Below are 24,211 nucleotides of genomic sequence, written 5' to 3'. Positions count from 1 at the left end.
CAGGGCAAGTTGTGATTAATTTTCATATTGTAAATTTTGTATTTTTATCTTGTGTTTTTTATTACTTGGAACTTACTACATTTGTCAATTTGTAACTTGAATGATGGTATATTGATGTTTGTTTGACTTTTATGGTTTCATTTTAAAGCCGAATAAAGTTTCTTGATGATGATGGCTTCCTAGGGACTGGGTATGTGATTTGTTGGAGATTGCCCTAGATTTGTCAGAGGGGTGAGGTACCAGAGGTCTAGATTGAATGCAGACATGATCGGGAATAGGCACGAAAAGAGGCAACAGTGTGAGACACGCCACAGGAGAGACCATCAACTGATTGGAAAGAAAAGCGGACGTGCTGAAATTGATCACGGATAGTGTACTAGATCTAGGACCTATAGACTCTTTAGTAGATATCTTAACCTGTTTAAGAGACTAAATCAACGAGCAGACCAGTCACTGATAAACTTGAAATGGTTGGTACCGATAAGAATATCTTCACAGTCGTCCAGTAAATTCTCAGTTCTGTCAAGCCACAATTTCCACCTGCATTTTGTTTTATTTTCTTTGTTTTCTTTTGCTCCAGTCCAGACCCCCCCTCCTTCCGCTGCTTTCCTTTTCCCCATCTAAAACAAGGGCATTTGGGGGGCGTGGCCAAGATGGCGGGCTGAGCGGTCGCACTCGCTGTGAGCTCCGCCGGACCCGAGCCTTTAACCTCCTAATTTAGCACTGGTCTCCCCCCGGACCCGTGCATCTGGCGAGATAAAGGCGCTGGATATTGGTGTAGAGGCTGTGGAGGCAGAAATCGCCAGCATCTGACACAGAACGGTCCAGGAACCCCGGCCGGTTGCCGAGAGGGCCTTTGGTTCGGAGCAGAGGTGGAGCCGCGGTTTGGTTTGGGCGACCGCCCGGCTTGGTGACTGGGGAGGAACCGCCGCTGCCTCCCGTCGGACCCCGACATTCACTGCAGCATCCTACCCTGCGGCGAACCCCGAGGAGCTGAGCAGCTTGGTGTCCGGAGGCGGAGCGTCGAAAGGAGACGCCGTGGGGCTTGGTGTTACGCAAGGCCGTGGCTTTGGCCTAGTCCCCCAGACGACGGAGGTGCCGGGAATCGAGAGGCGTTACATTTGCCCGGCGACCCAGCGGAGGTGCCCTCTGGATGTGGACCTGCATTACCAGGCTTGCAAGTACTGAGATAAAGACTGGAGACTCGATACTGTCACCCAGGAGGATTTCGCACGTGGCGCCGAAAACTGCGGCCGACCTCTCCGGGAATCCCGGGGGTGCACTGGTGGAGAGATTTGGCGGAGATCGGATCCCTGTATCCCCCCCCCCCGACAGCCTCATCGGCTGCCACCGCTTCATCGCCTTGGAGAGACTGGGGTAGAAGGCGTTGGGTGTGTCATTCCCAGTACAAACTTGGAGGTAAAGCGGTGACGCATTTGAAATACGCCCGAGCTGTACCGTTTGAGAGGACTCTCTCGGCCCGATTTGTGGTGGCCGTCTGAAGAGGAATCTGTGAGTACGCTGGTGGTGTAGGCGGTGGTGAGCAGGGGCACAGGCTCGGACAGGTCGAGCCGGGAGACCCGGGTGGGACGCCGGTCCCCGGGTGGACCGGATCGTGGTCGCCCCATTGATGGATGCAGCCTGCAGGAGGTGCGGACTGAGGCCCACACGGAGATTGGCAGTGTGCACGTGGCTGTAGCGGCCTACCGGTGGCTCGATTGGCGGGTCTGCACCGAACATTCCAGAAGACACCCCAGTAGGCTCGATGGCGAATAACAAAGGGTCCAAGAAAGGAGACCGCACCCTGCCGGACATGTTGGGCCGGAATGCTGCGAGACAGGACAGGGGGAAACCGTCTCCGAGTCTTCCGGGCGGCTCCCAGGGAGCGAGTGGAGGGGAGCCCCCAGTCACGAGATCTTTCCTTGAGTCCCTTTTTGGCACCCTGCGGGACGACTTCCAGACCCTTAAACAGGAGGTGGCGGGTGAGGTCCGGGAAATTCGACGAGAGGTGGATGGCCTGGGACAGAGAGTGGCTACGGTGGAGGGCGCTGGCCATGCCAGGGACGAGGAGATCACGCAATTGCAGCAGGAGGTTATACGGCTTCGGGACCAGAATCTCGATCTTCAGTCCCATACCGAGGACCTTGAAAACCGCTCCCGGCGGAATAACATCAGAGTCCGGGGTGTTCCATCCCGTGAAGAAGGGGAAGATGTAGCGGCATACCTGCGGGACCTATTTAGAGAAGTGCTGGGAGAATCGGATGATTTCCCTATCCGTATTGATAGAGCGCACAGAGTCGGCTTACAGCGTAGTGCCTCGGCGCCCCCCCCGGACATCTTGGCCTTCCTGCCGGACTATCCCTTGAAGGAAAGGATACTCCGTGAAGCGCGGAAGCGGTCATCTATGGACTTTAGGGGTCATCGTGTGGTGCTTTACCAGGACCTTGCAGCATCCACCCTGCAAAAACGCAAGGCCTTTAAAATAGCGACGTATTTCCTTAGGGAGCACAGCACTCAGTACTCCTGGGGGCACCCTTTCTGTCTCATCTTTCGATGGAATGGGACCCTATACCAGCTGCGGTCCCTTCAAGATACATGTGGGGTACTGGGTATCACTGCTACGGACGATGGAACATTCACTCCTCGCCAGCGCCGTATCACCAGGGATGGCTGGCAGACGATCCCGGGCCGGCTGTCGCCGGCCTCCTCAACGCGGCCGGGCTCGCCTGCTGCTGCTGCGGACCCAGATGACGCACCACGAGCTACGGTTACCGACGCTGCGCCAACTGAAGTTGCATTAACTGCCTGAATAAACTCCGGGGGGAGATTGACATCGCTATGTCCGTAACGCAGGTTTGGGGGTTCGGGGGGGGGGGGGGGCGGGGGGATGGGGGAGTGCGTAGTGGCTGGACGTCCACTTTTTTGACTTCCCATAGGCCTGCCGTCATGGACCGGACTTGGACACTGGTTTCTGGTGGGGTGTTGGGGGATTCCGGGGGTGGAGTTGGGGTCGTTGGGACAGTTCCAGTTGCGGGTGGGAACTGGGGTCCGTTTGGGGGAAGGAGGGGGGGGGGAACAGTTCCTGGGGGGAACGGGATGGGGGGGGATGGGCACAAGGGAGGGATCCGGGTGTTGGCGGGAATGGGGGGGGCCGTCCAGTGCACAATGGGGTTCCTTGTCATTCAGATAATGTGTATGCTTCTTGGTTTGCTCAGATTTACATGCCTCACTTACAGTTTTGACTTTCTGTTTGCATTGCTGCAGAGAGGGAAGGGGAGGGGGCGGGTTGTTCAGTGCTTGTTGTTGCCTATGGCTATCCGGACATTGGCTGGGCCTCTGGTTTTGCTCGGTCATTTCTGCACCACAAGTGATAGTGCTCTGTTCCCTATTGTGTCACCCTTTTCACACGACAGCGCTTACCCCCCTGCTGTCCTGGTACTGTGGGGCCTCACTGCTCTTTACTATTCCCCTTTACATGCCTCCTGACACGTGCAAGGTAGTGACTCTGAATGTTCGGGGGCTGAATAACCCAGTCAAGAGGCGGGCTGTGCTCTCCCTTCTGGAGAATACCCAGGCGGACATCTGTCTCCTTCAGGAGACGCACCTCCTCTCGCAAGACACAGACTCCGTTCACATAAGTTCCCTTCACAGTTTTTCTCCTCTTGTACCACTAAAACGGCGGGTGGCGATACTAGTGGCCAGGCACTTTCGGGGAGAGGTCCTCCACAAGTTTACTGAACAGAAAGGCAGGCTCCTTGCGTATCGGTTCAGGATAGGGGGCCTCCTGTTTACGATTGGATCCCTATATAGCCCTAATGAAAGACAGGACCGCTTTTTGCAGACCGCGATCGAGGACATCACCTCCTCCCAAGACCGTTACATTATTCTGGGTGGTGATTTTAACATGGTCTTTGACTCTGCAATAGATAGATCGGCACAACGCTCCCCGCAGGTAGGGTAACTCTCTGCGGACCGTAAGGCCCAGCTGGAAGAGGTCGACCTCCTGGATTTGTGGCGACACAGGCACCCCACGAGTAGGGACTACTCATACTATTCCCATGCGCACAAGACATACACGAGGCTGGACCATCTTTTGGTCACCTCCCCAGTACAGGCGCTGACGTCGGAGTCGGAGATAGGTGTGACCTCCCTCTCAGACCACGCCCCAGTGGAGGCTACGCTGTGTTTGCCGCCGGCCGCTTCTCGGCCCAGAACGTGGCGTCTACGTGACACGCTGCTACACAGGAAGGAGGTGGTGGCCCATGTTGAGGAGGCGATCCGAGAATATCAGTCCCATAATGACAACGCTGATACTAGCCGGGCCACGCAATGGGCGGCACTGAAGGCGGTGATTCGAGGGGAATTCTTGGCAATTTCTGCAGCTGATAACAGGTCAAGAGGGATGAACTTACAGGTCGGGTTAGAGAACTGGAACAGATACATCGTAGGACTGGGGCTCCCCGGATTTGGAGGCAACTCAAGGAAGCGAGGAAGATTTTAGCGGCCTTGGATCTTGATCGGGTGGAGTATGCGGCACTTCGGTTGCGTCACACCTTCTATACTGGAGGTGACCGCTGTGGCAAATTGCTGGCCCACAAGCTTCGGGTGACACGCCAGAAGCAGCTAGTCAAGGAAATCTCGGGTCCAGCAGGGAACGTGGAGACGGAGGACGCTCGGATCGCAGCCGTCTTCCGCGAGTTTTATAGGGATCTTTACACTGGAGACCCCCCAGATGAGGCGGCTATGACTGCTTACCTAGATTCGGTTACGCTGCCATCCCTGGCTTCCTCGCAGGCGGAGTATTTGGATAGAGACATCCGGATAGAAGAGGTGATCTCTGCTATTGCCAGACTTAAACATGGCAAAGCGCCTGGCCCAGATGGCTTCACGGCCCTTTATTATAAAACCTTCTGCACATCTCTGGCCCCGGTGCTCACACATCTCTTCAACTCCTTTGCTGACCCCGGAGCTATTCCACCTGATTTACTCCGGGCCTCAGTCACAGTCATCCCTAAGCCCGGGAAAGATCCGAAATACTGTGGGTCCTACCGACCGATTTCTCTTTTGAACATCGATTTGAAGCTATACACAGGGATTTTGGCCGCACGCCTTGCTCTTCACTTGCCCCGTCTCATCGACCCCGACCAGGCAGGGTTTGTCCCTGGGAGACAGACAGTGGACAATACGAAACGGATTGTCCACCTTTTGGAGAAAGCTTCCCGGATCCCGGGAGAACGAATGATGTTGCGGTGGACGCCGAGAAGGCTTTTGATCGAGTCCACTGGCCCTTCCTGGAGCAAGTCTTAATGAAAGCCGGGATAGGGGACAAATTCAGATCCATGACTCTTAACTGTTACAGGCAACCTTCAGCGGTAGTTCGGGTCAACGGGTTTACGTCTGCGGTACCCGCTCTCGCCTTTACTCTTTGCTCTATATATGGAGCCATTCGCTCAACGGGTGCGTGATAATCCTGCGGTGGCCGGAATCCAGATGGGGGGCTTCACACACGCTATTAGCCTCTACGCGGATGATGTCATCTTGTCCATTGATAATCCCCGGACGGCTCTACCGGCATGTATAGCGGAATTGGACTCCTTCGGAGCGGTAGCGGGGTTTAAGATGAATATGGGCAAGTCGGTGGCCTTAGATATCTCCCTCAGGCCGGCTACCAGAGCCTACTTACAACTTAGGTTTCCTATGCTTTGGTCCTCTGGTGCGGTACCTTATCTGGGGATTCAGATTGCGCTCACTCTGCCAGCCATGGTTTCGACCAACTACCAAGTACTAGGAACAAAAATTAGGGACGAATTAGGGCGGTGGAATCGCGGGACGCTCTCCTGGCTTGGCAGGATAGCTGCTGTCAAAATGACTATTTTGCCACAAGTACTTTATCTTTTCAGGGCCCTGCAGCTCCAACCGCCGGTCGGGTGGATACCGCAACTACAGGCGGATGTTTCACGCTTTGTTTGGCAAGGCAAGAAGCCCAGAATGCGCAGAGCCCTCTCGCTGCTGGCCCCCGAGGCAGGCCGTTTGGGGATACCGGATTTCCGCAAATATTTTCAGGCTGCGCAGCCCCGTTATCTAGTGGAGTGGAGTAGGTGGGAGTCCGATAAACATTGGCTCTTCCAGGACCAGGCGGTGGCGGGGAGACCCCTACAAGAGATTCCTTTCTTGCGCCGTCCTCATAGGCCTAAAAATCTCTACGCTTCTTTTATTACGAGAGTTCCCCTACGAGTTTGGGACGCTACTAACATCCTATACGGTCTCACCACGTTCCCGTCCCCGCTCACGCCGCTAGTAGACAATCCAGGTTTCACGCCAGGGCTAGAAAGAGGGGCGTTCACGCATTGGAGACAGGCGGGGTGTCGAGCCCTATGTCATTTGTACGGTCCAGAGGGGGTGGTCCCCTTCTCCCAATTCCGTCAGGAGTTTTCATTACCAGAGAGCGACAGATACCACTATATGCAGGCCCGCCACTGGGCCCTCCAGCCGCAAGTAAGAGAGTCGGCTGATAGGCTTTTCCTTCCTTACGAAAAATGGCTGTTATCCCGCACATCGGATGCCAAATTGATCACAGACCTTTACAAGCTACTGCAACCACCTGCAACACACAGTTATCACCCCGGGAGGGAGCGCTGGGAAAGGGAATTGGGGAGGACCCTAAGCCCTAAGGAATGGGAACACATATCTTACAGGGCACGGCACTCGGCATACCACATGGGGCTCACTGATACTCTGACCAAGGTCTCCACCTACTGGTATTACACACCTGAACGAGTCCACGAATTTGATCATAATAAGGATGACACATGCTGGAGGGGGTACGGGCACCGGGGGACACTCACGCACATTTTATGGGAATGCCCGCTGCTGGAGCCTTACTGGAAAGAAGTGCTGGATAATATTGACACACACTTCGACATCGAATTACCACGCTTTCCTGCTTACACCTTGTTGGGGCTTCCGAACGGCTTGATGTACCCCCTCAGATCCAGTAAGGGCAGACAGATTGCAATAGCCCTAGGCTCTGCAGTCCAGAACATTTTAATACACTGGCACACGGCAACGATTCCGTCCACCACAGGTTGGCTTCACAGGCTGTGGCATGTGTTAGGGATGGAGAGGATGTCACTCACGGTAGCGGGGGATGTGAACCAATTCAGGGAGCTCTGGCAGCCATTTCATTCCCTATTGCTCACGGAATTTAGAGAACTCACCTGCCCTAGGTACCTCCGTCTTCTGCGGCTTCCGGGCCCAATGGAGCCTGCCTAATGCTTTGCTACTGGTCCCCTCTTCCACGTGAGGCATAGCCTGCTGCATTTTCCTTTTGCTTTAGGACGGTGCACTGGACGAGGGGTGAGAGGTGAGGGGGGAAGGGAGTTGGGGGAAGGAGTTGGGTAGTTGGGGTTTGGGGTGAGGTTGTGTGGGAAAAGTCATTTCATATTGTGGCAAAACATGATGTATAATTCATTGGGTGGATGACCCGTTAGGATGATCTTGGCTGACGATGCATTTGCACTTTGTGGGTCCTTTTCGCCCTACCGTATTGCTCTTTGAAGATATGTCTTGTCCCAATGTGTTATGTTGAATAAAATACTTTAAACCTAAAACAAGGGCATTGGAAACAATGATATGCCGAAAAATGTAAACAACGTCACAACGTTTTCTGTACAGAGAACTAAATCAAGTCTAGGCATCACTATCACGGATCGTTGAAATTCCATTCAACTCAATAGAAACAATAATCAAAGTCAATTATATAAAGTTCAGAAGAAACAGTACCTTGGTCAGCCCAAAAGAAAAAGAACGGAATAGGGTTGGCCCAGCCTTCTACTGGCTCCTGCGGGCTCGCTTTTGGCCCTGGCTTGGCCGGGCACTTCCCTCGCTTCGGGACTGCAGCGATCCTTAAATCCCCACTGGATGAGGAACAGGTGTAACAGAGGGAGTTGTGGGACCTGTTGTCTGCAGCGGCGGTGGAAACGCCGGTAGCGGCTTACCCCAGATCATGACTATGTCATATGCACAACAGGATCTGAGTATCACCTTGTATGGCTGCAGAAGCTCTCAAAAGGTTGTTGAGGTGATCCCAGTTCCACCAGGACAACAACAGGCACTCCCCGTCTATATATAATGCTAATAAAATATGTGGACATTTCCATTGCTATACAATGCTCTTTTGCTCTCAAACTATGTTTACACTATTTAACCCAAACATACATCACTGGAAGGCCTACATATTACAGTCCGTGCATTGCCTATCCATGGGGTCAAGTTTTTGCTACGTTAACTGTATAGTGGCGCGATCTCTGATAAAGCCAAGAAGGGACTGCAACAATAAAAAATTGCAAGTAATAAGGTCTAATAAAATAGTCTATGGTGTCACTGATAGCCCGGTAATGTTGTAGCACCTTGAGAGCAGAATTTCAGTTGGTTTTGAGATCAGGGAACAACTTTACTGCCTAGAGGTCCCCACAGAGTCTCGCATGACTCCGGGTAGTGGGAGTGGCAGGACAAGGGAGAGCCATATTTGGAATTTTTGTGTTTTTGGATTTCCTCGACTTACCTGACAATGTCAATTTTCACGACCATCAGTCGTGGGATTGGCCTCAAGACCGCAGCTGCACTTCTTTGAGACTTACGTCAGAGTTCCGCAATGGCTAGTTTGGCTTTGTGGTCGCAGATGACCTTTTGGTTCATCTTCGCACACCAATCACACAAAGCACAGTCATATTTGGAGCAGAGACACCAGAGATAGACATCTTGAGTGTCCGTTAATGACATCTGGCGTTGACAGTACTTGCACCTTGTAATTTGTATTAGGGGCTTGTCCCTTGCACGCTGGAGAAGTTTAGATGGTAGAAGAAATTCTGTAAAACTATTAGGCCTGTGGTGGGTTCCTTTCCCATAGGCTGCAGACTATGGATGTCATTTTAGGATTGTCAAGTCTGATGTCGCCAAAAAAAGTCAGTGGATTATCGATACACTTAGGCATTGTTTTAACTTAAAATCATAAAAATAGCCACTTAGGTCTGGAATGCCATCTGAGTCTTTTTGGGTAATTGGAGGAGGTAGGTGATTATGGAGGACTCAAAAAACTGAGGTAACTATCAAGGAAGGCTCAGGAAGAGGATATTCCATGTCTGGCGGAGACTAAAGAGGTGGAGAAACCAAAAACTTAGATTAGTGGGAGTTCTTCACATATCTACATGAGAAGAAGCTGACTGCAAGGAGGGCCCCTTGAAAAATATGTGACCAAAAACTTAGATCAATTGAAAAAGGGCATTACTCCTTTCGAACATAAAGCACACAACATCTCAATTCAAAGCATGACAAAGAGTACAGAAGGTACCTACAGGAGCAGAAGAGAAAAGACAGAGAATGCCAGTATAAGGAGAGACCCGAGGATGTTCCTAAGAGGTGTGACAAGCGGTAGAATAAAATACATTCCACTTGAACATGTTTGCATTTACTACATGGCATTCAAGACAAATATCTGGTGCACGAAGAAAAATCCTAGCATTCAGGATCAAATGATAGGAGATAATTTCTCTAAGTTCCATCAGTTAAAAAAAAATTAATTTCTAGTTTGCTGCTGAGTGTAGACTTTATAAAATTATGGTTGCTTTTTTGATGCCAAGTCTTAGTAGCTGCTTTGACAGTGACGGTGGGCAATCATGAGCCTTTTGGTACAAATATCTTATTTGCCTCACTTCGGCTCTCCTCACTTGCACTCAGGTCAGATCTCTTTTTAAGTATTTTTTGAGTATCCATTTTTTGACTGGGAAAATAATGAGTCATTCGAGGACTTGAATTTTTTTAATTTTGAAGTTGCCGATGGTCTGTGGTGTTCGAATTTTGAAATGTTTGAATCAGCAATTTAAGGGTTTCGAGCAGCGCTACCACCACTTTTGGGACAGAGAAGGGTAGAATCACATTGTCAGTCTCTTGATCATGCTTAGAATCTGTGCCCACATCTCAGGAGATGTAACCAGTACCCTCAGCAGTCATTTCTGAAATTGGCAGCGAATCCAGAAGTGACCTCTGTGCATGGCACGAAGTCTTCAGTACTTTCAAACACCAGTGTTCACAGATTTCTGGTTTGAAAGTATAACCAGTGGTCAACATAAAAAAAACAGGCTTTTGAAACAACTGTCAGATTGTTCCAACTTTGGTATGTATTTCTTTGATGTTACTACTTGTGCAACTGAATCTGAATTGTGTATTGGTTTATTTACCAAACTGCATTTCCAAAATCTTTGATAACAATTACTACTCTTGAATGTTCTCATGCTTACAAATTGTATTTGTATTTGTATTTAATTTATTTATAGAGCGCTAACAATCATCCTGAGTAGGATATCACGGCGCTAAAGTTGGATGCTGAGAGGTACGATAACCACACTGAGTGATGATTTATTCTGATTTAGGGAAGAGTAGTGTCTTTAGTTGTTTCCTAAAAGACAGAAGGTCATCTGTCAGTCTAAGACTGGGAGGAAGTTCATTCCACTTAGTAGCCGCCAGATGCGAGAAGGCTCGCTCTCCCATCCTGACAGTCTTCACCCGGGTGGTGGTGGCTCTTCCTAATGTACTAGATCGGAGGTTCCTCTGTGGTCTGTGGAATTCAACTTTATTATGTAAAATGGTAGGGCCTGCGTTATATAGCACCTTGTGTGTGATACATAGTAATTTAAAATTGGCTCTTTGTCGCATCGGGAGCCAATGAAGCTCTCGCATGCAGCTTTTAGCCGAATCAAATTACTTTTTATTACAGACAGCCTTTGCCGCGGCATTTTGTACTATCTGCAGTTTGGAAAAGAGATAGTCTGCCATTCCGACAAATCCAGTGGCAAAACAATAAATGTGAAGATCAGGGATAATGTGGGCAATGTCAGCAGGAGTCATAGAAACTACACTTATGGTCAACATCCCAAAAATAAAAAACCTTACTATTAAATAGTTTGTTCAGACTCAATAATTAGATGCAGAAAAAAAGCACAGCATGTGAATCTTCAATTTAAGCTACCAAAAAATACACAAAAGCTCTCTCTTTGCCTTCTGTGCTGAACAAAATGATCGTTTGATAAAACACAAACGGAACTACCCCTTACAACCTAAATAACAAGTGTTGTTACTCAAACTAAATGGTATCCATTTCATGGAACAGAGAAGAATAAAAAACTGAGACTGACCTTCCAGGTTTCAAAAATATGACCTGTAGACTACACAAAACTATATGCGGTAGGTGTTGAACATACTGACTTATCAGCAAGTTATGTAAATATCACTAATATAATAGAATTGGAGCATGTTTACATTTATTCACTTTGTATAAATATATAACAAATATGCTGTGCCCAAAGCTGAGTGAGTATATCTTACTTTCGGAATATGATCTGGCTTGTGCAGATTTCGGTCTCCTCGGATCACTTTGTTCTGGTGTGGCGCTAGCAGGTTCTCTGTTGTTGGCTGGGCTTGGTGGGTTTGCTTCGGTCAGAGGGATCCCCTGAAGGCAGGTGGCTAGGCCATGCAGGTGTGCGTTACCAGGAGACAACTCTGTTTTTGAATGGAAGACATGCAAATAGATAAGAATATAATCTTTAAAAAAATTTTTTTATAGATTCCTCTAAACACCTATGTCATGGACTTCGTGAATCGGAGGGAGTGTAGTAGAATGAGGAGCCACTCTATATCTCTGTCATGAACTGAGAACTACAACATTTAAAAAATGCAACTGTCAAACCTCATTCAGGGGCCAGAGATTTGACAGGGGTAATTGGGTGAAAACCATGTTGGTCGAGGTTGTTTGTCTCAGGTGTTCTGGTGTACAACCTACAATGGCTCTACAAAGTGGGCCAAGTACACCCTTTCTTCACTTGGCTATCAAGAAAGCAGTAACATAGTGTGTGGGGCAGAGTTCAGGACTCAAATGTAAGCAACAGATAGAACAACTCAGTTTCCAGCCCACTGCTACTCTCAGATAAATGAAAGTACTTTAATGTGACCTCAGAACTTAATTCTACAAACACTAATAATGGTTTAACTACAGAGTACAGGGTTCTACAATCCAATCTAAGGCCTTTAAGTTTCACACTGTGTACAGTGACCTATTCTACCTTTTAGGAGCCCCCACCCCCTATATCCCCACTGGCTCAGCAGAGATAAACAGTAATTGGCAATAGTTGGGCATAGGCCCAATTTCACTAAGTGATCATCATGCTTGGTAAACCACAGCTTAATTCACTCAGTTCTTTAGCAAAAGTGATCATGCTGGCAAATGTGAGCTTACTACTAGCAGGATTATCTTTGTAGAATCAAAACACAGTTTCTCAGTCTTTCAACCTCAGGCCCTGTGTTACCTGTTCAGAAAGGATGCTGCTTTGTGTGGTGTGGGATGGTGAACCCCTCAAAGTCACACCATCAGTGTTTTCGCCAGTGGTGCAGGATCACGGCTAACAGCCTCTATCAGGCTGCTACAAACAAATATCATCAAAAAGAACAATTGATGGACAGAATGATGCACAATGTCAAACATTCACCTCAGTAGACATTTGGGCCTAAATCCATTGTTTGTCATTCCAGTTCAGACCCAGCCATATGTAAATCAGTCTTCACCCGGAACAGTCCACTCCGAACTGCCAGGCCAGATCCTCCCTGGTCTGGAAACAAGCATTCTGGGACTGGAAACAAGCATTCTGGGACTGGTTTCAGGGCATCACATCTCATCTGTCAGGCTAGCTTGACAGTGGCATGGGACTCACGTCTGGGTACCGGTCCCATTCGGGCTAACAAATGCAAAAAGAACAATTGATGGATAGAATGCTGCACAATGTCAAACATTCATCCCAGCACAGAGATCTGGGCCTAAATCCATCGTTTTTCATTCCAGTTCAGACCCAGCCGAATGCAAATCAGCCTCGACCCTGTTCCCCATGGGAACAGTCCAGCCCAAACTGCCAGGCCATATCCTCCCGGGACTGGAAATAAGCATCCTGGGACAGGTGTCAGGGTATCCCCCTTCATCAGCCAGGCTTGCTTGACTCCAGAGGCATGGAGAGCACGGGCCCAAATCTGGGCATACTCGTCCCACTTAGGGTGACAAATGCAAAAAAACAATTGATGGGCAGAATGCTGCACAATGTCAAACATTCACCCCAGTACAAAGAACTGGGCCTAAATCCATTGTTTTTGTACTCTGCATGCTATTCCAGTTCAGACCCAGCCATACTCAAATCAGTCTTGACCATGTTCCCCATGGGAACAGTTCAGCCCGATCTTTCTGGCTGGGTCCTCCATGGAATGGAAACAAGCATCCTGAGACAGGTTCCAGGGCATCACTCTTCATCAGCCAGGCTAGATTGACTCCAGTGGCATGGAGAGCACAAACATCCTAGCAGGCCTGATTGGTAGGTGCTTGCCCTCGGGCCGTGGGGCATGTCCTCTGCTATGGTGGCTACATTGATCTTGGCATTGAAGCACAACAAGTTGAGGATGAATCAGCAGTATGAATATCCCTGGTTTGTGGGACCGGACCTCCGCGAGGGTGGTGGCGCTGATCCCGACAACAGTGGCCCACACATCAAGACAGTGGAAAAATGAGTCCCACTAGGCATGCTGCAGGGGAAGCAAACAGTATGTTGCTGTTCGGACTTGTAGTTATTTCACACAGCATGCCACAAGAACCATGCAGAGGATGGGGGCGCGTGGCCAGCAGCCAAGCATGGCGGTTGTCTGCTAGGAGAGCTCCAGACCCGAGCCAACAAAATCCTGTAAATTACGAGCCCCACACTGTAAGAAGACGGCTACAGCTGCGGGAAGAGGCCGAGGGGACGGACACGGACACTTGGTGCCGCTCTGATGCGAGTTACTGGGAGAGGAGTGCTGAGATATCACCATCTCGGCCGCATAACGTGGACGAGGGCGGCGCGGCAGCACAAGACGGAAAATTAGCACCACGTCCTCTGGAAATACGAGGATCAGAACTGGAACGCCCACACACGACAGACGGGTAACTGTGTTTCTGTGCCAAAAATGCACGGAAAAGATGAGCGCTGTGGTTGACGACTCGCTGGCAGGAAAGGGGGCTGGTGAACCCGCGATCCGGGGAGCGCAATCACGCAAGCCTGTGGATGCCCGGCGACCTCCTTTCCCTGGCGGCGGCCCTGGCAGACGAAGCCTAAAACGGGGCACTGGGGCCCCCTTCCTGCAACACATTGTAGACTGGAGGAGGAAGCGGTGTACACAGCGCTATTGAACTCTGCCGCGACGGGGGGGATTGGGCTGGTGAAAAGCGGAACAGACGCCTAATGGGTGAACCTCCCTGCTGCGGCGGCCATTTGCAATTGTGCCGCTTACCGCTGGTTGGTCTGACTCGGAGAGGCGAAACACGGTCTCAACTGATCTTCTATTGGGACTGATATAACCACACAGCGTGCACCCACGGAGTCCTGCTCACGGATCAACTCACGGAGTACGGCGAGAAGACGGGTGCAGTAAGGAGTGCGGAGGTGAACCTCATTGCTATATCAGCGAGCAGATAAGGGCGCAGTCTCTTGCTGAGACTTAGTGGGACATATGGTGTGCTGCCATAACATATTACTGCGCTCAAAAGGTGCCGAGACAGGCGCTGTGGAACTTCCCCGATGGCGTGATTGACACCCCTCCCCCCTACTGTGCTGCGGCGGAGAGAGAGCCGGGGGGAAAGCGATGAGAAGTGGGCTGTATATGGTAATGCGACTGGCCTGTTCCGGTGCCTAAACCTAGGGGACTTGCCTGGGATGGTGTAATTTGTGAATTCCCTGTGTATGCTGACGTAACGTGTTCGGACCCGGGGTCGTAGCAGAGGCCAAGGACAGACACTTCGATAAAGGAGTCGAGGGGCATAGCATGTGCTGAACAGGGAGAGGTGCCTAACGTCCTTCCCTAGTTGCGAACCCCTGCCTGCTGCAGTGAGAACCACTAGCCTGGTACGTGGTCACATTTCTGCGCTGTGGGCTGCACGTGTACAACTTTACCCGTGGGAGCAACTGGAACTTCGGCGACAGGATAGCGGGGTATAGTGCGAATCTGCTGCTCTGAAAGATAAGGCGGGAGTGTCCGTGCATTACATTAACTGGACAATATGGGGCGAAACAGGGCGAAACAACAGGACCAAAGTGGTGCGGACTGTGTACAAGAAGGCCTATATAGTACGGATAGCACGCTGGCGTCTGGTTGTATCCCCCCAATTACGGTGCCTGCTCCGGAGGAAAAGTTGGATCTTATATTGAAGGAAGTGCGGAACTCCAGGAAAGCACTTGAGCTTAAAATAGGGACCCTGACCACTGGTCTGAACTTGCTCAGGGCAGATCATGTGAAAACGGCGGAAAAGGTGAAAGACCATGGCAAGACACTGGCAGAGATACTGCCAAAGCAGAAACAGACCGAAACGGACGTGACACAGCTACAGACGCAGGTGGCCACCTTAACAGAACGGGTAGAGGACGCAGAAGGGAGAGCAAGAAGGAACAACATCCGAGTGATTGGACTACCGGAGAAAAGCGAAGGGTCTGACGCATCTGGATATATGGAACAATGGTTCAAAGATCACGTCACGACGGAGGGACTCTCCACACAATACTATATAGAGCGAGTGCACAGAATATCCACCGGAAGGCCGAAATGGGTGCCCCTCTGAGGCCCCTTATAGTAAAGCTACTGCATTTCCGTGACCGGGACACTCTGCTGCAGAAAGCCAGGGAGGCTGCGTCGATCAACTTTGAAAATGCAAGAATCTCCTTATACCCAGACTACACGATGTTAGTCCAAAGGCAGCGGTCCTCCTTTATGGCAGTGAAACGACGGCTCAGGGACCAAAATATACAGTACGCACTACTATTCCCAGCACAGCTGAAAATATTACACAAACAGAAAACTTACTTTTTTGAAAGTCCTGGAGATGTTGAGGACTGGCTTGAGGTAATGGAACTAACCAACACTGCGGAGATTGCAGCACAAACTGAGGATAGGCAGAGATCCCTTGAGGGCGCCTCGACTGGCTGCAGAGGTGGTAGACCAAGAAGAACCACTACGCGTGTACAGGTCACCTCGCAACAGATAAGACAGAATAGGAAGCAGGTGATCATTGCTACGGCAACCTTCACGAACGCCCCAGGGACAGAAAGTAAGTCCTCTACGGAGGATGAGGCATCGCAGGGGTCGGAATCTGAGGGTAGTGTGGCCTGTTCCCCTCGGCGACTCCACAGCTGATCACGGACCTGTTTGGATGATGAACTTGTGCAAGTATTGTCTCTCTTATGTAACTGCAAGCTGTCGCTGTGATTGCCCCTTTCCCAATTTTTCTTAGATTCTTTACAGAAGGCAAGTTATTACTAGGGCTCCGGTGCCGTAGTAGCTTAAAACTGGGAAACCTCAGATACACCTCACCAAGTGCAGGCGCAGCCCCCCATATGGCGAAGGCGCTTTACATGCCTTTTTTGTTTTTCTTAGTTCAGTTCTTTGTTATGGCCTGGTATAGTTTGGAGACCAGACCGTGTATTGGGATTGTTGGGGGGTGGGACGGTCACATCATTCATGAGTATGTGGATACATTAGCTCCATTGCGAACCATGATAATACCCGTATGGATACAACAACTGGAACAATGCATGTGTTGGGTAAATATACCATAGTAACATGGAATATAAGAGGTATGAGCACGATACACAAAAGACACAGGATACATGTGCACCTTTTGCGTCGTAAAGCACAGATAGTGTACTTACAGGAGTCACATATGGTGGAAAGCGAGACAATGAAACTCAGAAAGAAATGACGTGGCCAAATTTTCTCCACCTCTTATTCAAAATATGCACGAGGGTCCACGATCTGGGTGCGGCATGGTGTACCGTTTGTGGCGCATGATCAAAGGATTGATAAATGGGGTAGATATGTCTTTGTGAGGGGTGCCCTGGCTGGACAATTGGTAGTGCTGGGGTCAGTTTACGCCCCTAACTTCGACCAGGATAAGTACTGGGACACAGTAAGCGGAGCACTGGCTGGTTGGGACACATGCCCATGGATAATAGGAGGAGACTACAACACAGTCATGGATGTGACCTTAGACAGGTCGCATCCACCAATACGTGATGCGGGGGTGTTTAAGCAGACTGAAGCAATGATTAGGTGGGCTACGGGATGGGAGTTATGTGATGTGTGGAGGATGCGTCATCCGGGTTAACGAGAATATTCCTTCTATTCGGTGGTACATGACCTGCACACTAGAATTGACAGAATTTTTTGCTCTAACATAGCCATGCAAGTAGTTCACTCTACGTACTTGCCCAAGACGTTCTCAGATCACAATCCACAGGAGATAGTTATTACTTGAGGCAAAATCCCCACCTCAGTTCCTACGTGGCGGTTGTGGCCACAGTTGTTGGAAGAAGTGTTCCGCAGTGACCTCTCACGCACAATAGACTATTATTTTGCAGAAAACAGTAATACGGCAACGAGTAGACTGATGGAGTGGGACGCCTTCAAGGCAGTAATACGGGGCAAGGCGAACAGTGTGACGGTAGGCGCGAGACAGGAACTCCATAGGTCACTAGTGGAAATAGAAGAAAGAATGGGTAGACTAGAACAAGAGGCTGCGACTGATGTGAACCAAAAAGGTCCGCTCCAGGAAGCGCGAATTAAACATGCTGAACTCCTGGAATCACTTTGAGTCATAGACTACCAGGCATATACCCGACGGGCACACGCAGAGACAGACAAAGCAGGTTCTCTGCTGGCTAGGTTGATCAGGGACACCCCTCCCACAATAGTGATCAGTGAAATCAGCGCGGAAGACGGAACAATGTTTTCCAGTCAGGGGGTGATTAATGAGGCACTCAGGAAATATTACGCCACATTATATAGTGCGACAGACGCAGCACCCAGCGAACGGATGGAAACTTTCCTGTCCTCATTGACGTTCCCAGTGCTCCCGCTTTCGGCACAAAAAGATCTAGCAGGGCCCATTACACCACAAGAAATCAGAAGTGCGATGAAAGGGCTCCCACGTAATAAGACTCGTGGTATGGATGGGCTTCCCATCGAATTCTACGCCACATATGCAGAAACACTAGTACCCCAATTGGCGGATCTGTATAAAGCGGTCTGGGAGGAGGGTTCCCTACCTCACGCCACTGTGCAGGCGCTAGTGATATCACTACCAAAGCCAGGGAGAGACCACATGGATATAGCTAACTACTGTCCGCTATCGTTGTTGCCCACTGAGTACAAAATACTGAGTAAGGTATTGGCCAATAGATTAATGCCATACCTTTCAAAATTGGTTCATATAGACCAGACCGGGTTTCTACCTGCGCGGAGTACATCACTAAACATTAGGAAATTACATTATTTAATGGCGGAAGCGCCGAAACGGTTCCCCCACGGGGTGCATCTCCCTAGATCTTAGACCAGCATTTGATTCGATAAGTTGAGAATATATGTTTCAGATGCTACTTAAATTTGGGATACCGGAAGGATACATAGCATGACTGCGACTGCTTTACAAGGCCCCAACAGCGCGTACCCGAACGGGTAGACAAATATCGGGTGAATATACGATACATAAAGGGACAAGGCAGGGGTGTCCGCTGTCGCCTCTTATCTTCATACTGGCACTGGAACCTTTGGCGCAGGCAATGCGAAGGAACTTCCCGGGATGAGGAATACCGATAGGGAATATAACACATCTATTCTCGGCCTATGCCAACGATATTATTATATACATACGAGACCTCCGCCTGCCCTTAACCCCCATATTTGAATTGTACAAACAATTTGAAAGTTTGTCAGGACTTGCAGTAAATACTACAAAATCACATGCTTTTTTCTTCACGAACCGTGCAGATGATATGAACATAGCGTTCGGTGATACCTCACTGCAGATAGCACCAACCACGTTCAAGTATTTGGGCATCCAAATGTATAGGGAGCATGCAGATATGCTAGAAGGTAACCTTAATTAGGTCTCTACTGTCCAGTGTCACCTTTTGAACTGTACTGCTGTTATCCGTTATGGGGAGAGCTGCCATAACGAAAATGGTTGTCTTGCCGCGTTTGCTGTATTATTTTACTAACCTGCCATTACTAGTGCTATTATCCACTTTCAAAACACTGAACCCTATGCAAATAGATCTTATATGGGGTACGGGACGGAGGCGTATAAGTTTGAAGAGGCTGCAAGTGAGCACTCGTATGGGGGGGTTGGGAGTTTCAGACTTCCGTGCCTATTACTACGCCTGCCAATTGCAATGGTTATCATACTGGACGGCGGGACGCAACCTCCAGGAAATAGGGTACACTGACGCGGATATAGATAATGGCATACTACACGCTTTGTTACTACCGGGACATAGACCCCCCAAGAGATTTGCCCCCCCCCCCCTGCTAGATACTACGCTTAAATGTTGGAAAGCGGCACTGCGATTGCGACCACTACATACGCTGGCAATATCCCACTATTGGGTATTCCGCTGGCTAGTGGCAAACTCACCAGACGCAAGTTGGTGCCTTGGGCAGACACAGGCATTACCATAGTAGCGGACCTCTTTGGTGATGAGACATTGCTCTATCATGACACTTTCATCAACGATACGGGGGCCCCGGCGCACCTTTATTTAACGCATGCTGCATTGGTACAATATATCAAGAAATACTGGGCGCCACAGAGAAGGGAGCCTGAGAGCAACAAGCTGGTTAAGATGGGGCACTACATGGGGAGAGGGAGACACTTGGTACGTTGGATATAAACTGGTATTAGTGCACACACACAGGTTTCTCTGGACGCCCTGAGGGTCACATGCACAGGGGAAGTAGTTAGAGACCTGACAGACAAGGAATGGACCACAATACTTGAGCATCCCAGAAAAGTATCAAGGAACTCTAAATTCAAATTTATACAAACTATGGTGTTACATCGGGCTTATTTGACCTCGGGTCGGTTGGATAAAATGTTCCCACAAGCACAACATTACTGCCCAAGATGTAAGACAGAGAGGGCAGACCTAATACACATGCTGTGGGCATGCCCACCAATTAGGGTTACTGGACCCAGATTAGGGGGATAACTGGGGAGGCAGCACATCACCAGATTCAAGACACTGTGGAAGAATGCCTGTTGGGACTACATAAACATTTATCTAAACACAAGATACAATACCGATTGATTGATATTGCACTAATATTGGCTATTAGAACACTTACCATGCGCTGGAAGTCGAGTAAAACTCCACAGGTGTCGAGCTGGCATGCGGAAATGGTGCGCTGGAGCTGTGCAGAGGGTGCAACTTGCGCAGGGAAGAGATCAGGGGACTGCGTAAGACGCCAATAGCACTAGAATGGCAGACTATGGTAGAGGAGCTGAAATCCGCCGATATAGACATAGAGGTTTAATTGTGTTGTACGTAAAATGGAGACATAGAGTGCCCATGCCTTGGCACAAAGTGTCATATAGATATACAGTCTGCCTCCCCACATGCACTCCGGAAAACTGGTATAGAGCGCATGGTTCAGAAATGCTGTAATTCAAAGAACTGTGACCAGAGTTGTAAGGGTTGGGGGGGTTCAGGTTTTTTTTATATGGGAGTTTTTTCTTTCCCTTTAAGACAAATACATATTCCAAGTAAGACCCAATTACGAATACATTGGTTGAACATGTAAAGCGTTAATAATGATGATGCACTTTGTACGTCTTATAATAGAAATGTACATGTAAGCTGTTATATGGTAGTAATGGGTCACGACTACTTGAGGGTGAGATACTTCACGCACAATGTAATGTATGGATATATGACGTACCTAAAATCAATAAAATATGTTTTTTTAAAAATGAACCATGCAGAGGATCTGTGTCACTTCACGACTTGGTCCCTCGCTGGTTGTGCTTCCAATGCCAGTTAGCCCTTCTAGGAACTTTACACATTAGGAACATAGCTGGGCTTCTCCTCCTGGGTAGTCTCTCCTGCAGAGCCTGGCACTCTACATTCTACGAAGGCCCACAGCTTCTTCAGCAATTTGCACAGACTTCAGGTGATGTCCCCTAAACCTCTGGGAGACTGCCTGTCAAACTGACACCTACCCTCCGTCACAGCATCTCTCCAATTCCCACTGTGGGAAAGCCTTTGACTTGGTCAAGAACTTGGAACTCAAACAAAGTAGGGTGGTTTGGGTCCCACTTTTAGACTCATTATCCAGAGAGTGGATGTTGATCCACTGTTTAAGGTGCTGGAAGTAGGTTTAAGGTGATTCTTTTCCAAAAGTCGTTTTATGACTGCAGTGCAGAAATAGCCTTAGTGCAAGTGGCTCTCATCGCAAGTATACATGATGCTAACTCCAAGCAGGATTACCCATAACATGAGACAAGTAAATATGAACACTCTGTACCTGACTGCCAAGGTTTTCCTCAAGTAGGGAAAATCCACAGGGCAGCCCTGCCTCGAAACATTCTCACCGTTAACAACAAAATGTACTGTCTCATGCCCTCTCCACCGCCATCCACCAAATGGCATTGTTCAGATAGCAATAATGAGCAGTTCCCCTGATGAAATCTCTTCAAATCATTTCTAAGAGTAGACCTGCCTTCATCATACCTCATATCACCATCTGGGTCTGTAGGCAATGCACTTCCTATAACTGAGAAGCTGTCTAACATTCTTCAACTTATGCCATTCATAACCATGGATGATTCAGTTTGGATCCCAGCAAACACATTCTCACAGACTCTTGCTACCATCTACACCATACATATATTTACTGGACACACAGTGGGACATTTACATGAGTGGGGCTGGTAAATTGCCTTTCCCTCCCCACAGAAAAGAGAAAGGTCTGTTCAGGACTATTAATCAATTACAATATGTATGCTGCCACTACCGCTTCATGTCATCAATACAGGACATTGATAGCAGTCCCATGTCAACAAAAGAGGGCAGGATTGGTGAGCAGAGGTTAAATTTGAGTGACTGATTGACCAACAAAAAGCCAAGATGCCAGTTTCAAATGCTGTCAAGTTACCCAGGGCAGGGACACGGCCATTTACCAGGCATGGCACAATGTTATTTCAAAAGCAACACATAGCAAAGAACACAATCAGCAGCACTCAAATGTTCGTCAAGGATGGAACACTGTGAATTGATAAAGGTAAACGTTTGCTCAAAATTGGAGCAAATTACTAGAAAAAGTCTGACTCCTCAACAAATCATGTCTGAATAGTAAGCAGAAAGGCATCAAAATAACATAAAAACTTGGAATGTTTGGTTGTGACAGACTTTCTCCTGAGGATACTTTCAGGGAAAATCGCTCAAGCATGACAACCCAGCATAGATAATGTACAATTTTCTTGAAAGGCACTTTAATTGAGGTGGGGCTCCTGAAGTTCATTTGCAAGTGCTAACCGGAAACAGCAGAAACATAACGACATAGAAGGAGTAAACTCCTTGCACATATGGCCTATTACATTTTTATATCTCAAAAAACAACCTCAAGCTTGGGGGTTTGTATCTGAGAAGCAAAAAATGTTTTTGAGTGGTCCATAAAACGACGGCCCACTCGGGAATTATTCTTTACCGAAAGTGATCCTGTTGGGTCGATAAGAGCACTTGAAGAGAAAATTCCCTGCAGACACAGCAGGGAACTTTCAAATCAGTGGGCGGACAACTAAGCAGGTGAGGCAGTAACTCTGCCCTCATCCCCCAGAGATTTGGCGAACATTCCCAGAGAAGTAGCGCAAAATTATGTCTCTATATCTTATGTGCCACGTCTCATATGGCTTCATGCACACGGAACAACATAAGCCTGAAAACATGAAGGTTTTAGTTCATCTTTTGTTTTTTTAGGGGTGGTTGAAATGAGTACTGAGGGGTAGCAATAAATGTATTAAGTACAAAATAAGCAATCTCTACTGTGTGTGTTATAAACAGTATAACTGTACACATCGACAACCATACATAGTATATCTAGAATGTACGTACAAAAAATATAACATTTAAGACCTACAGCCTAAAAAATCAAAAACACTTTAAAATCTGTTTATTTCTTAACAACTTGTGAAGTGGAACTCCACATTGTAAATGTTTGTGTCCGCTCACTGGATGCTAAGTGAATTGAATTTCAATGATCACAATACAGTTAATTAAAACCTTTACAGGATAGAACAATGCAAATTTTAAAAAAAGGAAAGCGAATAAAGAAAAAACAGGTAGACATACAAAGTACCCTTATAAAAACATATTCAAAGCTTAAGCTGTTTGTGCCGGCGTAGGAAGCTGGCAATTTATGTGTTATACCACTAAGTAGTTATATCATGTAAAGCGTCCAGTGATTTCCCCAGACGTGTAAAGGGCTCAATGTAAATCCATAGTGCTCTATTTGTGGTAGTGTGGACGAGCAGCATTAGGCCCAACACAGAAGAGTGTAAGACACTTGCTATACACACAGTGACCAATAAATGACACACAACTCAAAAAGGAGATCCACACCAATTATATAAAAATAAGCTTCTTTCAATATTTATTTTGAGCCCAAGATGTATGTTAAATGGTAAGTATGTTTTTAAAGAAAAATACATTTTGCTTTCAAAAATAGACTGCACCAGTATTAACATATGGGAGGAATACAATAATGCAGTTTAGCAGGCAAGTACATAACTTACAAATCCAGTCTTCTGAGTCTGTGGTCAACACCAGGCAGGATTCAGGTTAGAACCAAGATTGCACCAACAGCAGCACAAGGGCGGCCAGGTACAGAGGTCAAATACTGGGCTGGGCGCCCAATGATAACCAATGAAGAATGTGGGTAATCGAAGATGCGCTACTCACAGTTGAGTAAAGTGGTGTCAGTGGTTGATCTCCTGAGGTAAAGGTAAGCATGAGGGCACGAGTCAGCACCAAACTTACACAATCTGCGGCACAGGGTCAGTTTTTAAAGAAAGGCTGCAGGCTCAGCCCAGAAGGCCGGATGAAGAATACCCAGAGCTGCCCATTTAGGTAGAACTGCTAAGGGACATAGGGACACCGTTGGTTAAACTTCCCAAGGCCCAGGGGCTTCGGTGCAGAGGTTTCCTTTGGCGCTAGGAAACAGCTTACTGGGCAGGTCGCAGACAGGGACTGTCTTTGGGTTGAGGCTGCAGGCGTCGAGGTAAAGTCTGACAGGGGTAAGGCCACGGTAGACCCTGGGTCAGAATAAC

At 48.5% G+C, this 24,211-nt stretch overlaps 1 protein-coding gene across 1 annotated transcript in view; it reads right to left on the bottom strand.

The window, feature by feature from the left end:
• Positions 1-24,211, bottom strand: part of LOC147685096 (uncharacterized) — a 1,199,247-nt gene that overhangs the window by 721,548 nt on the left and 453,488 nt on the right. The window contains exon 17 of the mRNA XM_086940986.1: positions 11,380-11,553. Within this exon, the coding sequence (XP_086797112.1) occupies positions 11,380-11,553 (174 nt within the window). The remainder of the gene's footprint in view (positions 1-11,379; positions 11,554-24,211) is intronic.

The sequence above is a fragment of the Lissotriton vulgaris genome, chromosome 10, assembly GCF_964263255.1.
Source record: "Lissotriton vulgaris chromosome 10, aLisVul1.2, whole genome shotgun sequence".
Classification (NCBI taxonomy): Eukaryota; Metazoa; Chordata; class Amphibia; order Caudata; family Salamandridae; genus Lissotriton; species Lissotriton vulgaris.
Note: the sequence above shows the minus strand (reverse complement) of the source record. Positions and strands in the feature narration are given on the sequence as shown.